Raw genomic sequence first — 19,756 nt, forward strand, 5'->3', positions numbered from 1 at the left:
GACAACTTTGAGACCTTCCTCACTAGTTTCCACGCAGTATGCAGTCAAGTGTTCAGATCCAGTCACTGCCGTGCTCCATAAACCTCAATGGCCCCCCACTGCCTATGAAATCTAAATCCCTTCGCCTGGTCCTCATAGCTCTCCAGCGCCTGACCTCAACCCACTTTGCAGTCCTGCTGTCTTCTCACTGCTCCTCTTATTGGGACCAGGACTGAGCTGGGGCGAGCCAGGTGTCTCGGGCCCAACAGGCCAGGAGGCCCCCCCAGATGCGGCCCTGTAATTACTGGAGCCTGAGAGTGAGAGCTTCCCCCTAATCCCGCCCGGCCTCCTACACCCCTGGGCAACGTCTCATGTGGAAAAGGCAGAGGCCGTCTGACTGGGGTCGAGTCCTAGCTCTAGAGTCCTAGCTCTAGAATCCACTGGCAATGTGACCCCATTTATTTTTTCAGCCTTAAAAGTCAAACCTGAGAGGCGGCATGTTGTCCAAAGAGAACAGGTGTTGGTATCAGACAGGCCTGGGGTGGAGTCCTGACCCTGCCTTTATCTATCAACTTTGTCCAACAAACTTCTATACGATGCTTACCACGAGCAAGACGTTGTGCGGCGGCAGCATCAGCACCACCAGGCAGTTAGATGGGCAGGTGACCAGGTCCCACCCAAACCTGCCAAGTCAGAAACTCTGGGGGTGGGGCCTAGCCACCTGTGTTTTAACAAGACCTCAGGTGGCCAACATTATAATTGTTCTAAAGTCATTCTAGTTGTTTTAAAACTCATCTCATTTCATCTCTTCCTTACTATATGTCCTCGGGTGTCATGTATACCCTCACTTTCCTCACTATGAAGTGGGAACACTAAGAACCATTCGATGGATTGTTGTGAGGAATAGAAATAGTTGTCATATGCCGGGCCAGTGCTGCTCAGTGGTTGAGCAATGACTCATGCACTAAGAGGTCGCTGATCAGGGCTTGATGCCTGGTAGGGGGCGTGAAGGAGGCAGCCGATCAATGTTGAATGTTCTCTCTCATCAATGTTTCTTCCTCTCTCTCCTTCTCCTTCTCTCCCTCTCCTTCCCTCTCTCTCCAAAATCAATAAAAACAGATTTTAAATAGAAATAGCTGTCATTCAAAAATGGTAGCTTTTTCTCCCTTTTCATCGTTACCTTTGCAATTACAAGAGATAATGTTGAGATCTCAACCCAGGCTTGTCTAGTGTCTGTGTAGTTTGTCTCCTTGCCACTAGGTGGCAGGGTTTGCTGCTGATTTCCCAGCGTCAGAGGGGACCCTGTCTCTGAGGAAGGGGCAGTGCCTGAATCCTCTTAGTGGTGATGGCAGTGGCACAAACCAGGCTGGGCTCCCCCTGGGGAGCTTATGACTTTACTAACCACGGTTCACTTTGCCTGAAGCAAAATGCAAACTATACAAAGCATGCCTACCTGTGCTCCCACACCCCTTCAGTGTGGCTCGGCAGCCCACCGGCGCCTGCCTATGTGTCCCACGGTCAGAGACCCCATTGGGCTTTGCCCCAAAGCCCTCAGCTTGTCCTCTAGCCTGTCCCCGCAGCCTGCCATTCCCCACCTCCCCACCCCTAGCGCTGGCCATTTGGAGGCAACCCCAAAGATCCCAGTGCCATGGTGAGCCCTGGTTCCAGAGGAAGGACCTAGGAGGTAGGCAGGGCTGTAAGATGACATAAAGGTCACCCTGGGAACAGCTTTGTTCCGACAGCAGACCCATCTGCTGGCCCCCAACTCCAGACTTACCCCAAAAGAGTGCTCAGGGTCTCTTGCCCTCACACCCTGCTCTGTGGCTATGGGGCCTCCCTGTTCCAAAAGGCACCAAAGTTAACAGGATATTCTGACACAGACACTATAAAATGGTCACATCGGAATGTAAAATCAAATTTTATCACCAATTCCTTATTCAGCAGACCGTCCTCACCCTCACTTCCATATCAACCGTGTAGGACTTTCACTTCCTACTCTGCTCCTCGCTGATGTTTGAGTCCCTGATTCCACCCCCACCCCTGCCTTTTTACAAGTGTGCATTAATTTAAACACCAGCGGATAATAGAAGGCCAGCATTTCAAACCAACCTCTTAGAATATGCTAAGATTCTAAGGGTACATCAGTCTGTTCCCCACAAACCATCATTATAAAGGAGTGTAATGATGTGAAATATAATATACTAGAGGCCCGGTGCACGAAATTCGTGCACAGGGGTGTGTGTCCCTCAGCCCAGCCTGCACCCTCTCCAATCTGGGACCCCTCGAGGGATGTCCGACTGCCCATTTAAACGGGCAGTCGGACATCCCTCTCACAATCCAGGACTGCTGGCTCCCAACTGCTTGCCTGCCTGCCTTACTGATTGCCCCTAACTGCTTCTGCCTGCCAGCCTGATCACCCCCTAACCACTCCCCTGCCAGCCTGTTTGCCCCTAACTGCCCTCCCCTGCAGGCCTGGTCACCCCTAACTGCCCTTCCCTGCAGGCCTGGGTCCCCCCCAACTGCCCTTCCCTGCAGGCCCGGTCACCCCTAACTGCCCTCCCCTGAAGGCTCGATCGCCCCCAACTGCCCTCCCTTGCAGGCCTGGTCCCTCCCAATTGCCCTCCCCTGCCTGCCTGATTGCCCACAACTGCCCTCCCTTGCAGACCTGGTCCCTCCCAAGTGCCCTCCCCTGCTGGCCATCTTGTGTTGGCCATCTTGTGTCCACATCGGGGCAGGATCTTTGACCACATGGGGGCAGCCATCTTGTGTGTTGGAGTGATGGTCAATCTGCATATTACTCTTTTATTAGATAGGATAGAGGCCTGGTGCATGGGTGGGGGCCAGCTGGTTTGCCCTAAAGGGTGTCCTGGATCAGGGTGGAGGTTCCCTTGGGGCGTGGGGCAGCCTGGGCGAGGGGCCTGTGGTGGTTTGTAGGCCAGCCACGCCCCCTGGCGACCCAAGCAGAGGCCCTGGTATCTGGGATTTATTTATCTTCTATAATTGAAACTTTGTAGCCTGGAGTGGAGGCCTGGGCTGGCCAGGGAGTGCGGAAATCTTGGCTTCCTCCATCGCCGGGGAAACCCAAGCCTCCCTCCTGCTCTCTCCGTGGCCACAGCCATCTTGGTTGGGTTAATTTGCATACTAGTTCCTGATTGGCTGGTGGGCATGGCTTGTGGGTGTAATGGAGTGATGGTTAATTTGCATATTACTCTTTAATTAGATAGGATATCTCCAAGTCCTGAAAAAACAGTTATAAACAATTTCTTGTGGTCTAGAGCCATGAACACAAGATCCTAATACAGCCCAACCAACCCTCCTTCCCATGTCGAACATGCTCAATCTAATGAGATTAGTAAAGTCTTAATCATACACAAAGCAGAGATATCCATTGTCTATATTTTCAAATGGAGGCAGTTCCTGCATTAAGCAGCCAGCTCAACTTATTTCTTGACAGTAAGAGATTCCAAATATATCTTTAAGAAAAAAAACACCCCACAACTCTGGGAATGCAAGGCTCACTCAGTCCTTTCAAGGCAGCAGTGAATGATCAGAGACCGAGCACTCTGCTTACTCAGAGACTTACAGCTTTCTTCCCAAAAGGGTAGTTCATACTCTGCCTTCAATCCCTCACTTTTGCTTTTCAACCCACTGAGAAGGGCTTCTACCACTAGTCTGAAGCCCTTCTCACTGTGTGCTCGATGACCTCCAAGGTCAACGGACTGTTTTCATCCACAGACCTGATGTCACCCTGCCCCTTAGGTAAGAATGGCTCCAACTCCCATCTCACATCCTAGGGACAGTCCAACGCCTTCGCCAGCCATCTCTAATCGGCTGGTGTTGACTTCTCATCCTCTAGCTCCAGAGGTGCACCCCCACCCCCTAACACAGACCACTGTGTGTAGCAGAATAATGCGGGTTTGTGGGCTGCCAGAAACAGTTATGTGGAGACATTTCACAATGAATAACCTATAACTGCATAGCAGTCACTCAGCTTGTGGAATTCCTTCTGCCATACCGCTTCTCTGTCAGTGCCTTGTGAACCATTCTCAGTAACAGTGCCATGCCAGGCAGCTGCTGAAAGTCCACCAACGGCTGTCACGGGCCTCAGGCTTAAATCCAAATTCTCCATCAGGAAATACAGGCTCATCAGGGTCCACCCTTGCCCTTCCTATCTGCCCCGACGCCTGGTTTCTCCTGCTTTTGTCTCCCTCAACCAGCTCCCTAAGAGTTGCATAGAAGAGGAAACGGCTAACTTATCATGAGTTCCCCTTTGACCACAGTCTTCTCTGCAGGATCCCGCTCCGGCTGCTAACTTCTAAGTGTTGAGGTACCATTTACACGCTGATTGCCCACAACTGGCATGTCCAACCAGCCCTCAAACCTCAACATCACCAAACACATCTAACTGCCTACATGACATCTGCCCTTGGATAGCTAATAGGTTTCTGAAACTTATATGTCCAACATGGAAACCCTGGTTTCCCCCAAACTAGTTTCTAAACCCACCCCACATCGGAACCACCCAGTTATTCAAGTAAAAATTCTAGGGATCCTCCTGGTTCCTCCCTTTCTCTCATCCTGAACTTCCCATTCATTGACAAGTTTTGCTTTTAAGTCTCTAAAATGCACCTCCAACCTCTTTCTTTCTGTTTCCATTGTCACCAGTCCCGGCCACCACAACAGCCTCCTTCCGCCCCAGGCGCTTTGTGGATTACTAATCACATTATACCACTTACCTCTTAAAACCTCCCAGTGGTACTCCTGTTTGTATTGAGCAAGTAAAACTTACGCTGACCTTTAGTGCATTATATTTAGTTTTTAAAAGTGACTTTTATGTATGTACTGGAAGGAAAAGGTCTTAGGCTATTTCTTTGTGCAACAACTGGAAAGGGGCAATGTCGTTTGTTTTCATTCTTTTTTCCCCCAAAGCACAGTCTGCTGTAGTGTACTTTATGTCTGACAGAGATAATTTGGGGGTGGGGGGGGTCACTACAAATTATTTATAAAATTTGCCTCTGAAACATTTCTTTGTAGATCTTGTTTTAAATTGAGGCAAATGTTTAAAAAGAAAAATGCAGACTTAAAGCATTGAACTTTTTTAAAAATGGTGTTTGTTTTCATCTATTTTCTATCAGATAACATTTTATTTCTAAACTAGAGGCCCGGTGCACAAAATTCATGCACTTGGCGGGGGGGGGGGGGGTCCCCCAGCCTGGCCTGCGCCCTCTTGCAGTCCGGGAGCCCTGGGGGGATGTCCGACTGATGGCTTAGGCCCACTAAGCCATCAGTCGGACATCCTTAACACTGCCACGGAGGCAGGAGAGGCTCTCACCACTGCCGCTGTGCTCACCAGCTGTGAGCCCGACTTCTGGCTGAGCAGCGCTCCCCCTGTGGGAGCACACTGACCACCAGGGGCAGCTCCTGCATCGAGTGTCTGCCCCCTGGTGGTCAGTGCGCATCATAGTGACCGGTCATTCCACCATTCGGTCATTTGCATATTAGCCTTTTATTATATAGGATTGGAGGTAGTCGGCACTCTTCAGATGGGTATGTACTTTTATTGTAGAATCTTCTCAAAATTAAACTGAACTTATTCAGGTTAAAGCAGTAGATACTGAAACAGCATACCCTCATAGAGCAGCAGAAAGAACTCTGGTACTTGTGGCTCACAGAAAATAGTCTCCTAAATTTCAAAGTCCAAATCTGAGAATTACCAAACCCTGTGATTGTGGGGTCCCTATGGTGCTTTTAAATCCAGGAAAAAAACTATCACCAAAGCCTTGTCTTAATTTTTATTATGTATGTATCTGTGAAACCAGCCTTTAAGGATGGGGCCCACAAGTAATTGATTTGTAACTTTGAAACCAAGAATAGAATATTATTAGATCATTTAATACAGCCTTTTGTCTCCTAAAACCTAATGCCCATTTTAGAAAAGCATTTGTATATTAGGACCAACAGAGTTTGGGTTAAAAATAATGAGTGTTTACTCTTATTGGAACATAAACATGTCAGTATTTTTAGATTTGTGTTAAATCACTCAAAATATTAATTTGAACTTGAAGGGTTTAAATGCTAGAAACCAATCTATTCTTTACTCTCCCAGTATTGTTCATGCCTGTCTTTCGTTGTTTACATGCTCTTCTGCCCAGACTGTTAATACTACATATAGGGGCCCTTTTGGGGCTGATAAATGTAATAGTTTAGCTTTTTCCTCTAATATTGATCATGACTTCAACATTCCTAAGAACATAGTTCCTTCCATAAATTGGAAGGAATTTTAATTATATAAAAACATATAATATACTGCCCTAACTGGTTTGGCTCAGTGGATAGAGCGTCAGCCTGCGGACTGAAGGGTCCCAGGTTCGATTCCGGTCAAGGGCATGTACCTTGGTTGCGGGCACATCCCCCGTGGGGAGTGTGAAGGAGGCAGCTGATCGATGTTTCTCTCTCATCGATGTTTCTAACTCTCTATCCCTTTCCCTTCCTCTCTGTAAAAAAAAAAAAAAATCAATAAAAAATATTTAAAAAACAAAAAAAACAAAAAACATATAATATACTAACTTTCTGCCTACTCAGATCTCTGTCATGCCCTTATATTTCTTGTTAAGCTAAATACTACTTTTTATGCTACTCCTTTTTTGTTGTTGTTTTTTATATATTTTATTGATTTTTTTTTTTTTTTACAGAGAGGAAGAGAAAGGGATAGAGAGTTAGAAACAGCGATGAGAGGGAAACATCGATCAGCCGCCTCCTGCACACCCCCTACTGGGGATGTGCCCGCAACCAAGGTACATGCCCTTGACTGGAATCAAACCTGGGACCCCTCAGTCCGCAGGCCGACGCTCTATCCACTGAGCCAAACTGGTTAGGGCTTATGCTACTCCTTTTACAAACTGAAAATTCTCGTTTCACTCAGTTTTTGTGTTAACATTTTGAATAAACATTTTGAATGTGTGCCCCTGTATATGTGAACAATTAAATCTTGACCTTTCAAAGTCATAGCTAATAATCAACTTCAAGAGTTGGTATCTTTTGACCATTTATATGAGGGTTGCTATTGTATTCTGTACATGGCTGTAAATTATGTGCATTTCCTCTGTGTTTATGTTAACTAGCTGAATTTTATTTAAATTGTGAAAATTTTAAAAATTAAAATATACTTATAAAAAAATCCTTCCAGTGGTTCCCCCTGTTGCTTTTTCAAATAAAACCCAAATTCCTTATATTAATATGAGGACCTGCATATTAATCTGAGGACCCAGCTTTCCCAGCTCATTCAGCAGGAAAGTCACTTACAACCACCTTGTCCAGCACTGAGCATAGCAGCGCCCTCCCCTGTGTCCTTGAGCAGAGCTTCCATTTTCCATAAGACACCAAATGTGAACAAACCGACATCTGCTCAGTCCCAGTGGGGATGGGAAAGCATCTCAGCTATGACACAAAAGGCCCACAACCATGTCCATCAATTGCTTAGGGGGTTCCACTGTGACTTCTCCACCATCTACCCTCACGACTGTCCAGCTGGACCAGATTAAAGAGGTTACACAACCCGCACATGCACTCCACACCCACATGCTGGAAAGCAGGCCTGGGCTATTCCCCTAGGAGCGCTGCTGCCTGCAGAGCCTGCAGGTGGAAAGCCGGCTCGCCAACAGGGAGAATGAAGTGTGGCAGTCAGCTCATGTTTACCAGGCCGTGGCCAACTCGGCCTGAGCTCTGGTGCTTCCCCGGGCCCTTCTGGCACAGGGGGCACTTTCTGAATGCACCCAGGCCTTGTTCTCACCTCTACAGTCGGTGGTTTGTTTCACAAGCCTGAGGACAGTGAGGGGGTTTTGCTGTCTTTGCAATGAAGGCAAAACACAGGGGCTTCTGGGGACAATGGAAGCTGGGTGACCCTGTATTATTCACATTCATAAATGTGCCCTAATTAATCTAAAATTATAATAAAATACAGACAGTGCTTTGCAAACACCAAGGATTCACGTGCTCTAAATCATTGAAAACTGCTTCTGGAAGGAATGGGCATGGTGAAGCCTAAGTCAGCAGTGCCTAAGTGCCACTCTATGTGCTGCAAGTTAAAACGGGCCTGCACTTACTCTCGTTTCTATAACTACTTCCCGGATGCAGAGAAGGAGCAGGTAAAAGGAGAAGAGGAGTTACTGTCTACAGGCTGACTGTCTCAAAGCGCGCTCTCCGGGGAACAAAGAAGCCTCCTCATGCTATCTCGTGTGGCTCGGGAGGCCTGTAGGCCCGGATCTGAACTCTGGCTTTGCCACGTACCTGTGCGCCCTGGGCAGGTTCCTTCCCTTCTCCCAGCCTCAGTCTCCTCATCTATAAATTGACTATTCCCCCTCCTTGCAGAATTGTTATGGGATTTTTTGAGATAATGGAGGTAGAGCGTTTAAGGCCAGCATTACCCAGTGCCTGCTGTGTAAATGACAGCGACTGTTACTGCGTTATTTTGCTTATAGGTAGCAGCGATTTAGCTCTATTACTGACCTCCTGCCATCCCCCTTCTGGGACTTGGCCCAGTGCTCCACCTGGGGCAGGCTGCTCTTCCGCTGGCTGTGCTTTTCATGGTTGGTCCTGGGAGGAAAGGCCCGCTGGTATCCGCCAGTTCCATTCTGCTCTCCTGGGCCATATGCGATGCCATTCTTCTCTGCCCGCTGGGGCTGTGGCTGCTGGCCTCTCAGGCCACTGGGTAAATCCACGAATAAGGCATCCTCCTCAGCTGGCGAGTACGGGGACCTGGTCTTGCTCCTGTCCCTCCTGCCCTCGGATGGGTGGGAACGGTACCGTTCTTCCTCTTGCTCCCGCCTCTCGTAGCCGTAGGAGTCCTCATGGCGGCGATGAGGACAATCCCTCGCATGTCCGGGTCCCATGCGGCCACACTCACGACAGGACTCTGCGTGGTTGACCTGGGGGACTGCCTGCCGCTCCAGCTTCTCCAGGTCCCTGCAACGACAGCAGTATATTCAGCCCGATCCAGACAGCACAGCCGGCAGCCAATCTCCCCAAAGCACACCCCAGGCACTCAAACTACCACCAGAACTTGGCGCGGGCTGTTCCCTCTGCCTGGACTACCTTTTATGCCCAGTCCCTCACTCCACCCACTTAAACTTCTACTCCTTGGAGATCTGATTAAAATGTTACCACTTCCTGGAAGCCACCCCAGCCACATGTACCCAGTCTAGATCAGCACCTTAACCGACTCCATAGTTACACTGGCCCAACTGGCCCAAGTAGACTGAGTTCCATCAGGCGAGAGGCCCATCTTGCCAAGCATCATATGCCCAGATCTTGGAGACTGTTACAGAACAGGCGCTCTGTAAGTACTCTGAATGAGTAAATGATACAGTGACAGTCTCATACCTTTCCATATAGCCATCTGCCTGAGGCGGTCCCGCTTGGACAGAAAGGCTCCTGAGCCCACTGGCTGCCAGCACGGCCCCAAGAGCAATGGCAGCATAAGGAACATTCCCACTATCTGGTACCAGGGACACAGCAGTGGCTCCACTTTGCAGAATTTAGACTGGGGAGGCAGGGAGGGGAACACACTCCATCCCAGAAGGACCAGGAAATTATCAGAAACTCTTGGATGGGGCAGCCAGTCTGCCCCATGGTGAAAAAGTCCTGGCCTCGAGATCCATCACTCTTCAAACGGCCAAGCCAGAGATCTTTCCATTACAACATGAAAGCATACATTGGAAATGCTGCTGCATTTACATCTGGGCGGCCAGACCCAGGTGGCCTTGCAACGACCACATAACCTCAGCTACCAATACTCAGCACAGATTCAGGGCAAAACCAATCCAGTCTGGGAGCTAAAACGGAATTAAAATGTCAATAAAAAGTGAAAATACACCCATCACACGGTCTGCTTCTTAGTGTGTACTAACTGTTGGCCTTAACTTGGGCCTGGAGAATAGGAACGCAACCCCACATCCCACTGTTCATGTGCTCATGACTTTTCCATAAAAACCCAAAGCTTTGTGGGAAACAACAACAACAACATAACTCTGGACTACCTTTTATCCATCACTAGGGGACCTCTTTGCCCCCACCTCCTATAACTCCTGGCAACAGCATTTCAATTTTCATTTGGGGATCACCCTCCTCCACTCTCAGTCCATGTGGTTTGGAAGCTGCCCACTGTACTAGTCCCTGCCCAGCTGAGGCTCTAAAGTTTCGGTGACTGGTTCAGAGGTTGACACATGACCTAATCCAGGCCAATCAGAGTTAGCCCTGGGACACTGGTTGGAGCTGGCCTTGAGCTGCTACAACTGTGTGGAAAGCAACTATTTGAAAATAAGACCAACACCAAGGAAAGCAGATGGAGAGAAACAGGATCCTAAATGCTTGACCTGAGTTCCTAGATTTAGCCATACCTAAACCAGGTAAATATTTGGACTTTTTGTTTGTGAACCAGTAACTTCTCTTTCTCATTAAGCTAGTTTGAGTTTGGTCTCTGTTACTTATAGTGGAAGGAATCCTATTATATCATTTTATAATGACACTAGAGGCCCGATGCTCGAAATCTGTGCAAGGGGCTCGGCCCTCGCAGCCCCTCACAGCCTTGGCTGGCCCTTGCAGCCCCGGCTTCGTCCGGAAGGTTGTCCAGGTCGTTTGACTGTTCAGTCTAATTAGCATATTAGCTCTTTATTATATAGGATATTTAGATGATGATCTCTGAGGGCCTTTCCATTACTATAACCTCCAGCAGTAGGAACATATAGGAACTATTCAGGTTCTACACTTTTAGAAAAAGCAATTCTTACAGTAAATCTATGAAGTGACAACTCTGTTCCACAATGTACACATTCTGGGTTTTGATTTCATCTTTCCTTTCTTCCTTTAATCCTCCATAACCACATCAGTGTAACCCCAACCAGAAGCCTTCACATTGCTTAAGTTGGCCTTTATCTTCTTTACTATTTCTCAAATTTGAGAAACCGTCCATGGAGGCTGTGGTAAGGCTGCTGCCTTAAGATTAAACTCTGGCCGCACTCTGGGTCATGCCCTGGCCAAGGAGCTTTATCACCTGGTTACTCTAATTGTGAGGCCTAAGTAACTGCACCTCCTGTTACTCATACCCAAAGATAAACCACACTTTGTCATACAAGCTACAATGTGAAGCAAATAGACCACCTACATGTATGAAATAAGAACAGAAGGGAAAAGGGTTTCCTCAACTACAGGACCCAAGGATTGTGGTACAGTGTCTCAGGGCAACCAACTGTAACATGGACTTTCCTGATCAAGTACCATGCATTTACTGAGCACTCATATACCCACTGGGATAGGCATTTGGGTGCATGGAAAAGTAGTACAGAAAATAGCTTCTGCCGTCAAAGCCAGACGATCCTAACACCCCATCTAATCAACTGTTCCCATAAACTGACTTCAAATCGTGGAGTGTGCCAGGCTTTTCTAACGTATAACTGTCAATCTTAGTCCTACTGTACATGTTCACATGAGGTACACACCCTTCTATATGTCAGTCCTTTCTGAAGATAAATTTGATAGGGAATGACAAATCCTTTTCTTCAGATTAACACCAACATTTACTACAAAACAAAGCTTTAGAGAGCAGCTAAAAGAAGGGCAGTCTGGCAGCATTCTAGGCCCTAAGACTTGGGGTTATGAACAAGTCTTGGCTGCTGGGCCATAGAGAAAATGCCTTTGTGCCCCAAATGTTTAAACTATAGCTACAGGTAAGAAAGGGCAGGTAATGCTCCCTACTCCCCCACCTTACTCGACTTCAACATTGAATTTACCAAGTTATAGGCTTGAAGGCAAAAATGTTTTTTGGCTTTCTCCCTGTCTCCTTATATTCCCAACAATTTAACACATGACTTCTCAAATCAGGAGACCTGTCATAAAATAGATTTGCCATGCTCAATGAAGCACAGTGATGGGAAAGAATGAAGCACACTCGGCTGTCAATGATGGTGTCACTCAGACGCTGGCCGTGCAGGGCATAGATGTGTAGGTAAGATGACACAGCCTTTCCTGTGCAGGCTAATGCAATCACTGTAAGCACCTGGAGTCAGGTATTATTCAAAACATGGGAAATTTCTGATATTTGGTGACCATTTGGACCATGTATATCACTTCCCGAGCACAACAAACCCAGAGGGCATAGGATTTCGAGCTAGTCAGGCCTGGACTCAAGTGCTGGCTTCACCCCAATATACGCTGGGTGCCTCTGGGAAAGTCCCTGACCTCTCTGGTTTCAGGTTCCTCCTATGCGAAATGGGGACACCAGCCCCTGCCTTCTTGGGTTGTTGGGAGGATTAAAGGGGACAATGCACAGAATAAGCACAGCGCATGTCTGGCACACAGTGTGCCTTCACATGCAAATCGGTTGCCTCCCAACATCTATTCTCCCCTCCTGCCTTATCCCAATATTTTTTAAAGCAGCAATGTACCCAGCAAAAAAACATACATTTCCCAACCTGCCTTGGAACGGAGGGTGATCATGTAACTAACACAGATCCAGCCAATAAGACGTACGCAGACATCTTCAAGTCTTTAAAAGAAGGCACCTTAGCTGGCTTAGCTAACCTTCCCTTCCTCCTGCCTGGAATGTAGCCTCTGTGCTGGAGAGCAAGGTGACAACAATGTGAATGAAAGCCACCTCCTGAAACCTGGGTAGAAAGCAAGAGCCGGGCTCCCGATGGCATCATGGAGCTGGTATACCGGCCTGGGTTCCTGTTCTGTGAGAAAACGAACGCCCAATTTGAGTGCACAATCGGGTTGTTCTATGACTAGCAACCAAATACAATCCCTGAATTAAGGGCTAAGCCTTTCATTTGCAGGGGCTATGCCCTCATTTTCAGCAGATCACAGCAATGCTCTCTGTCTGCTTTCAGCAGATTCTTATTTCCACTGCAAGTGGGAAGAGAACGCATCTCAGACCAGGATACTTCCCTCTCATCCCTTTTCTTCACAAGAAGTTGGAAGGTAACATCATACTACGCAACTGTGCACTGGTTATCATTTTATTCTGATCCCAAACTCTTATCTCACCAGGAAATAAGGAATAGCGTTCCCCTCTATCTTTATGCTAAACACACACATTAAAACTCATTCCAAGACGGGTGGGCAGAGGAATGACAACATGGAGCGGCTTGGTTGGACCTCGGTCCTATTGTTGGATACAGCCCCTCTGTTGCAGTCCCACTGGAGGATCCCTGCCCATTCACCTCACTAAGAACCAGATGAGCAACGAGAACCAGGGCCAGGCCACTGATATTCTTGGAGAGTCTGGTCTGAGCCAGGTCAGTGGCAGAAGCCCTGTCCGGGGAGGCCAGCTTAGCCTGTGTTGACAGATGCCAAGTCCCAAGCACTGATCCTCAGCCTCAGGAGGACAGTGAGCTCCAAAACAGGACCCACCCTGGACACAGTCCACAGACTTGCACAAAAGGGTGAAGAGAAAGGGACTCGGAGTCTCTAGGGAGCCCTAAGACAGGTTTGCTCGCTTGAATTCGCTCCTAGCATTTGAGGGAGCAAATGGCTGGAAAGGAAGACAGGAGTCGGTTTCTGCTTCTCCCCAGAGTTAACTAGGTCAGTCCCCCTGGGAGGGGAAAAGGTATCTGGCTACCTTTCATGTTCTGCTCTAAATGAACAATAGAGGGCCTGGCAGCGCTGAGCACACTCCGCAATCCCCAGGCTGCCCGCCCCTAGAGAAGGGCAAGGCCGAAGAATAAATGCACCTCCAGACTGCCCAGCTGAGGTGCCTCTTGCCTCGGCAGAATGGCTATTGGCAAAGTCCCCTGTGAAGATTTAAGGACTGACAAACCAGACGAAGAAGAAAGGAAAGGTAGTCTATGCTGGCCGGGTCTCCTCACTCTGCTCATTCCTGCCTGGAGAATCCTTCCCTCTTCCTTCTACCTGAGCAAGTGGTGCTCCAGGGCCCCAGCTCAACCTGAGCTAGTCTGCAGTCCTGGCACAGGCCACACCTACTCACCTCCCATCGCCCTACATGGCAGGCACAGTTCTGGCTCATTCAGTATTTGTGGCCAATGCTTGGTTATTATTACCAAATGCTGGGTCCTATTGTGTGCCACAAACTCGACACAGCCCATCTCTAATGCCTGCAAGGTTAGTACTATCAAGTCCAGAGAGGCTGAGGGCAGTCAGGTGAGTGCTGGATTACTCACAATAAATTAACTCTACTGGGATGGGGATGATGGCAGCAACGGCCATCACTGACTGTGCACTCGGTAAGTGCAAAACCCTCAGCCAAGCTCGTTACATGCATGACCTCTTTTTATCATTGGACAAACCCACAAGGCTAGAGCTAGTCTTACTCTTTCATTACAGGTAATGAAAGTGAAGCTCAGAGAGGTTCACCATCTTGCCTTGGATCATGCAACCAGTGACACAAGCAAGACTCAAACCCCATCTGGTCCGACCCCAAAGCCCTGCACCTGGCTAAGTATTCATAACTTCTGCCAAGGGACCCAGGGGCTTGTCCAACCTCAGGTATTCCTGCTACACTTTACCCAAAGTGATCAGAATTTGGAAGGTTAAATACTCAGTTCTCTGAAGAGAGTGCAGAGAGCCATTTCTGAGCAGGCTGATTCCCCACACGCCAGTCCCACAGCACTGCTCAGATTGCTCTGGGACATCCCAAGTCCTTATCTGAACATCTCACAGGTAGAGTTTCTATAGATGTTTGGTCCATCCATCTCTCCACCCACCCACCTGCCCAGCCAGCCCAACATCCATGCACCCATTCAATAACTGAATGTTTGCTATGTGCCAGGCACTCTTCTCATTTTCAAGGAGCTTACAGTTTAGTAGGGGCGACAATCAGAAACCAGGCCAATGTAACGTTAGCGTGAAAGTGCTATGCCTAAGGAATGACAAAGCGCTACAAGCAGGGGCATCTAACACACTGAAGGGTCAGGGAAGGAGGAAATAACATCTAGACTAAGACTTGGAGGATGTGAAGTTGTCCTAATAAGGGTGAGGGCTGGGGGAGCAGCTGAGCAAGGCCCAGAGGGATCCTAATGCCTCCAGAGATGGACCACTATCTAAGTCCCAGATGCCACCACAGTCTACTCCACCCCTTGCTCTCTGATTCAGCCATACTCCCAAGCTTCTGTTTCTTGAACAAACCAAGCTCATTCTTGCCTAAGGTTGTTTGTAAGTGCCATTCCTTCTGCCCAGAACATTCTTCCTCTAAGTCTTGCATATGGGACTTTCTTGTATCAATCAGGCCTCACACCCACATCATCTCTATATAGAGAAGCCTCCCCTGACCACCCTACTTCCTGCCCGCTAGTCTCTCCAACCCCATCATCCTATTTTACTGCATCTTCATGCACAGATCATGATAAAAAATCATCTTGTTGATTTGTTTGCCTGTTTATGGTCTGTCTCCCTGACCTCCACCCAAGAATGCATGGGACTTTGCCTCTCTCTTGAACACTGTTGTATTTCCCAGCATCTTTAACATTGTGACCCAAAATATGCTCTCAATAAATATTCATAAAATAAAAGACTAAATGGATGAATGCATGAACGAATGCACCCAACTCAAGAAATTCAGTGTGGTTGGGGCACAGAGAATGGGGAGTGGCAAGATATGAGCCAAAAGTGTCTGTAGGGACCAGACCCATGCATTGCTCAAAAGCCCCGTTTTAAGGAAATTGGATTTTACTACAATGGTAACGAGACTATAAGTTCCTTCAGTCCCAAGACAGGGCTATAGTTACACTGGAGACCACAAAAGTTTGGAAACTGAGAAAAGAGGTAAGTTGCATTCTGATAGGCCCTCCTTATCTGAGTCACTTGTCAGATGTGAGTTGTGAGGGCAAGGTGACCTCCCTGCTTAGCTTGTTAGAGAGGGCAGGCATCCTATGATAAGAGAGAAAAAGCAGTCCATCAGGGAAAGTTGGGAAGACAGATTTCAAGGAGGTGTAGGGAATCTAAAACTAGAGTCCAAAGTCTGACACGTCGAAGAACACGGGAACAGGGGGAAAAACTATGAACAGGAGGTAGCTGGCAGCAATGCTTGGTGCATGCCCCTTACAGCTTGGGGTAGGGGTAAGGTCTCGAGAATACGTGAATGAATATCTATCAAGAGACCCTGAAGCCTGTGTAGGAAAGAAGAGGGCAAAGGGAAGAGGTGCAGTGAGGGTGCTCAGCTTGGCTCCTGGGAATGTTGCAGGAAAAGGCTGGGGGCAGGGTGTGTGTGTGTAAAGAGCAGGCTGAGGGACTTTGCTGCAGGACCCTGGGTTGTTGAACTACAGTTCACACTGCTGGGGGAGGGGCACATCCTGGTGAGGGAGGAAGTGTAATTTGCTCCCAGGAAATTCATCATCCCTGTGATCCAGAGGAAAAAGCCAATGATATTGTTAAACCAAACCCTATGGAAGCAGCCTAGGTGGAAGGGGTATCTACTACGTCTTAGGCATCATGCTCAGTAGGCACTTTATCCATTCGTTTATTTAATACTTGCAACAATTCCAGAACTAAGAAAAGCTGAGGTTTAAACAGCATACCTAAAGTGTACAAGTGACACAACTAGAAAGCAGTGGGATTTGAACTAGGCTTATCTGACCTCAGAGACTACGCTCTGCGAGGAGATGCTTAAGGTAAAAGAGGTCAATATAGTAGGAAATAAGGGGTGAGCCAGCTGCCCTGGACAGTGGCTGTTCGCGCCTCCTTTATCTCATTGCGCACGTCATTTACCTTCCTTTGCCCACAGCCCTAATGCTACTTGGGCATCCACCCCTGCCTCACTCTTAGGCCCATGGTCTGGTTCTCAGCAGTGGAGCATGTATCTCAGGCCTGCGCCAATCAGCATGTGTGTTCCCTGGCCATGGTGCATGGTTTAGTGCAGTGGTCGGCAAACCGCGGCTCGCGAGCCACATGCGGCTCTTTGGCCCCTTGAGTGTGGCTCTTCCACAAAATACCACGGCCTGGGCAAGTCTATTTTGAAGAAGTGGCGTTAGAAGAAGTTTAAAAAATCTGGCTCTCAAAAGAAATTTCAATCGTTGTACTGTTGATATTTGGCTCTGCTGACTAATGAGTTTGCCGACCACTGGTTTTAAGTGTGTAAATGTGATCTAAGCCTGTTTAATCATAATGGATCTCAGAGCTTCTGGACACAACTCTGCTCCTTCCTGCTAGACTGAACCTGGATGACATTAAGTCTGGGGCTACTGCAGCTATTCTGCCACCTAGATCTGCCAGGGACCTCCATATGGAGTTCAAGAATGAATCCAGAAGTGGGCAGAGCCCAGAGAATGACTTATAAGGGTATTGTCTGAGCCTTAACCCAGCTGTTTCTAAAGCTAGATCTATTCTGAACTTTTCATTGACATGAACCAATACATTCCCCCCTCAAGGTAAACCTGTCTGCATCTTCTGTAACCTTGCAATCAGGAGTGCTACTATACCACATTCATACAGAAAGCAGCTGCCCATATGACTAAGCCTGGAAGCATTTGGGTGAGAGTCAAGGAGAGGAGAGAACAAAGCACCACTACTGGGCCACCCCCTTAACAGTGACGCAAGTTTTCCCATGCAGATCACCAAACTGGAGGAAAGGAAAGATTTAGTTCTGCCTGAAAAATAATTCTAACTAACCAAATGTCTGAACATCTCATTCTGAAAAAAAATAAATAAATAAAAATTAAAAAAAAAAACACAGAACATTTACTAAAGTCTGGATTTGCTTCACTGACAATTTCATCTCTCATAAAATTAAGAGGAAATGCTTTTATTCTGACTCAGAAGGTAGAACAAACTGTGGGGGGTTTTTTTAAGTATGTATTTTTATTGATTTCAGAGAGGAAGGGAGAGGGAGAGAAATAGAAACATCAGTGATGAGAGAGAATCACAGATCAGCTGCCTCCTGCATGCCTTAACTGGGGATCAAGCCTGCAACCCGCGCATGTGCCCTGACTGGGAATCGAACCATGACCTCCTGGTTCATAGGTTGATGCTCAACCACTGAGCCATGCCAGCCAGGCAAACTGTTTGTTTTTTAAAAGGAAAACATGATTATAGGATTTTAAGAGTTTATTAAGGGCATAATAAGAACAAATCCTAAAAGTTCAGAGGAAACCTAGGGACAATACAAAATCTAGGGCCTGAGATCCTAAAAGGGAAGGCAGCCTGAGAGGAAACAAATAGAGCCCTCTCAAACCAAAATCTGGTAGTTAATTATAAAATTTTCAGGTAAGGTACAGTAAAATACAGGTTGGGGCAAAAGTAGGTTTACAATTACACACAATACAATTAGTAAATAATAATACAAGAATAAACTCTGTGTTTCACATACAACTGTAAGCCTACTTTTGTCCTACCCTGTATATCCAAATCTCAGCTAGCAAATTAATCATGAATGGCTCAAGGCAGACATGATTTACCAATCACAGCGCCTTTTTCTTATTAAGCCCAATTTCATTCTCAAGTTATATCTGACCCAGTGCCCTAGTCAGCCACGATGAACTGACCAAAGCTGGGACACAAGAATGAACCTAGTCTCCACTGCCGGTCTAAAGAAACCAGCGTAACAACACAGGGTGCTCTCAGAGTCCATGTTCTAAAAGGACATGCAAGAGAAATGAAGGTGGCGACAATATCAAGCAGATCCACAGTGGAATGGGCCATGTGAACGATGGCAAAAAGGGTAAAATCTAGAAAGAGCTAATCCTTGTTCATTTAAAGCAAAACAAAACAAACTTTACATTTTTTGAAGAATTAAAATAAGAGGGGTGAGCTTAAAAATATGAGATAGGTATCTCTGCTTAGGGAGGATGACACAACTTAAATAAAGCTGGATTCTCCAACTTCTAGACTTAGTTCCATGTCTTCATTAAGAAAGAGGATCTTCACTATGAAAAGGAGAACCACCCTGGTTAAGAAAGACTGAAAGGCCAAGATGGGGAGGAAGATGGGCGAGGCCCAGCCTCCAGGGGCTGAGCTCCAGGCCCAGCCATCAGCATCCCAGGGCCCTAAGGGAAGGCGGAGATGGGCTCATCTGATTCAGGTGACCTCTGAGGAATCAAAGAGAACAGGCAAAATGCTGGAATACTGGAGACTAGCAGACAGCATCCCGATTTTCAAAAGAGGGGAAAACAGATTCCATTAACCATAAGGCTGGAGAGCCTACCACCAACCTCTGCAAGGAAGTAAGCTGCCTTCTCAGCGAGGCAGGTTTCAGAGCATGTAGGAAAGGAAGCTCTCCAAAAAAGCAAATGCAATAGGAAAATGGGCAGAAGAAAAATTATATAAATGCAGCAGAAAAATTCACTGAAGAGGAAACACAAGTGGCCAAAAATAGAAAAGATACCTCAAATCCTGGAAACACACATTAAAGTAATCAAATACTATTTACCTATGCAGCAGCTCAGCAAAAAATTTAAAAACTGATAATATCAGATATTCAGGGAAATGAGCACTCGTTAGTGAAACATACAGCTTTCTTTAAATGGCATTTTGGTGATACTGATTAAAAATTAAAATACACTGTATTTTGACCCAAGAGTCTGAAAGACTCACACAAGCAGAGGCTTGTAGAAAGTTTTTCATTAAAAGACTATTTATTACAGTAAAAGATTGAGAGAAAAACTATCCCAAGTTTAACACGTGCTTAAATACATTATGGTACTAAGAAATACCATACAACAGTCAAAACATAAAGTCGATCAATATACACTGATATAAAATGATTACGATGTGATCATTCATACTTTCAAAAAGCACAAAAGAGCCTGGCTGGCATGGCTCAGTGGTTGAGCGTTGA

General features: G+C 47.0%; 1 protein-coding gene across 8 annotated transcripts in view; it reads right to left on the minus strand.

Annotated features, from left to right (window-relative positions):
* PLEKHA7 (pleckstrin homology domain containing A7) overlaps window positions 1-19,756 on the minus strand; it is a 207,906-nt gene that overhangs the window by 39,864 nt on the left and 148,286 nt on the right. For all 8 annotated transcript variants that reach the window (XR_013961626.1, XM_080687743.1, XM_080687740.1 and 5 more), the window contains one exon: window positions 8,485-8,940. Coding sequence is in view for 7 of the 8 variants with exons in the window: in XM_080687743.1 (XP_080543869.1) it covers window positions 8,485-8,940 (456 nt within the window). In the remaining variant the exon portion in view is untranslated. The remainder of the gene's footprint in view (window positions 1-8,484; window positions 8,941-19,756) is intronic.

Source organism: Plecotus auritus, assembly GCF_963455305.1.
Source record: "Plecotus auritus genome assembly, chromosome: 9".
NCBI lineage: Eukaryota > Metazoa > Chordata > Mammalia > Chiroptera > Vespertilionidae > Plecotus > Plecotus auritus.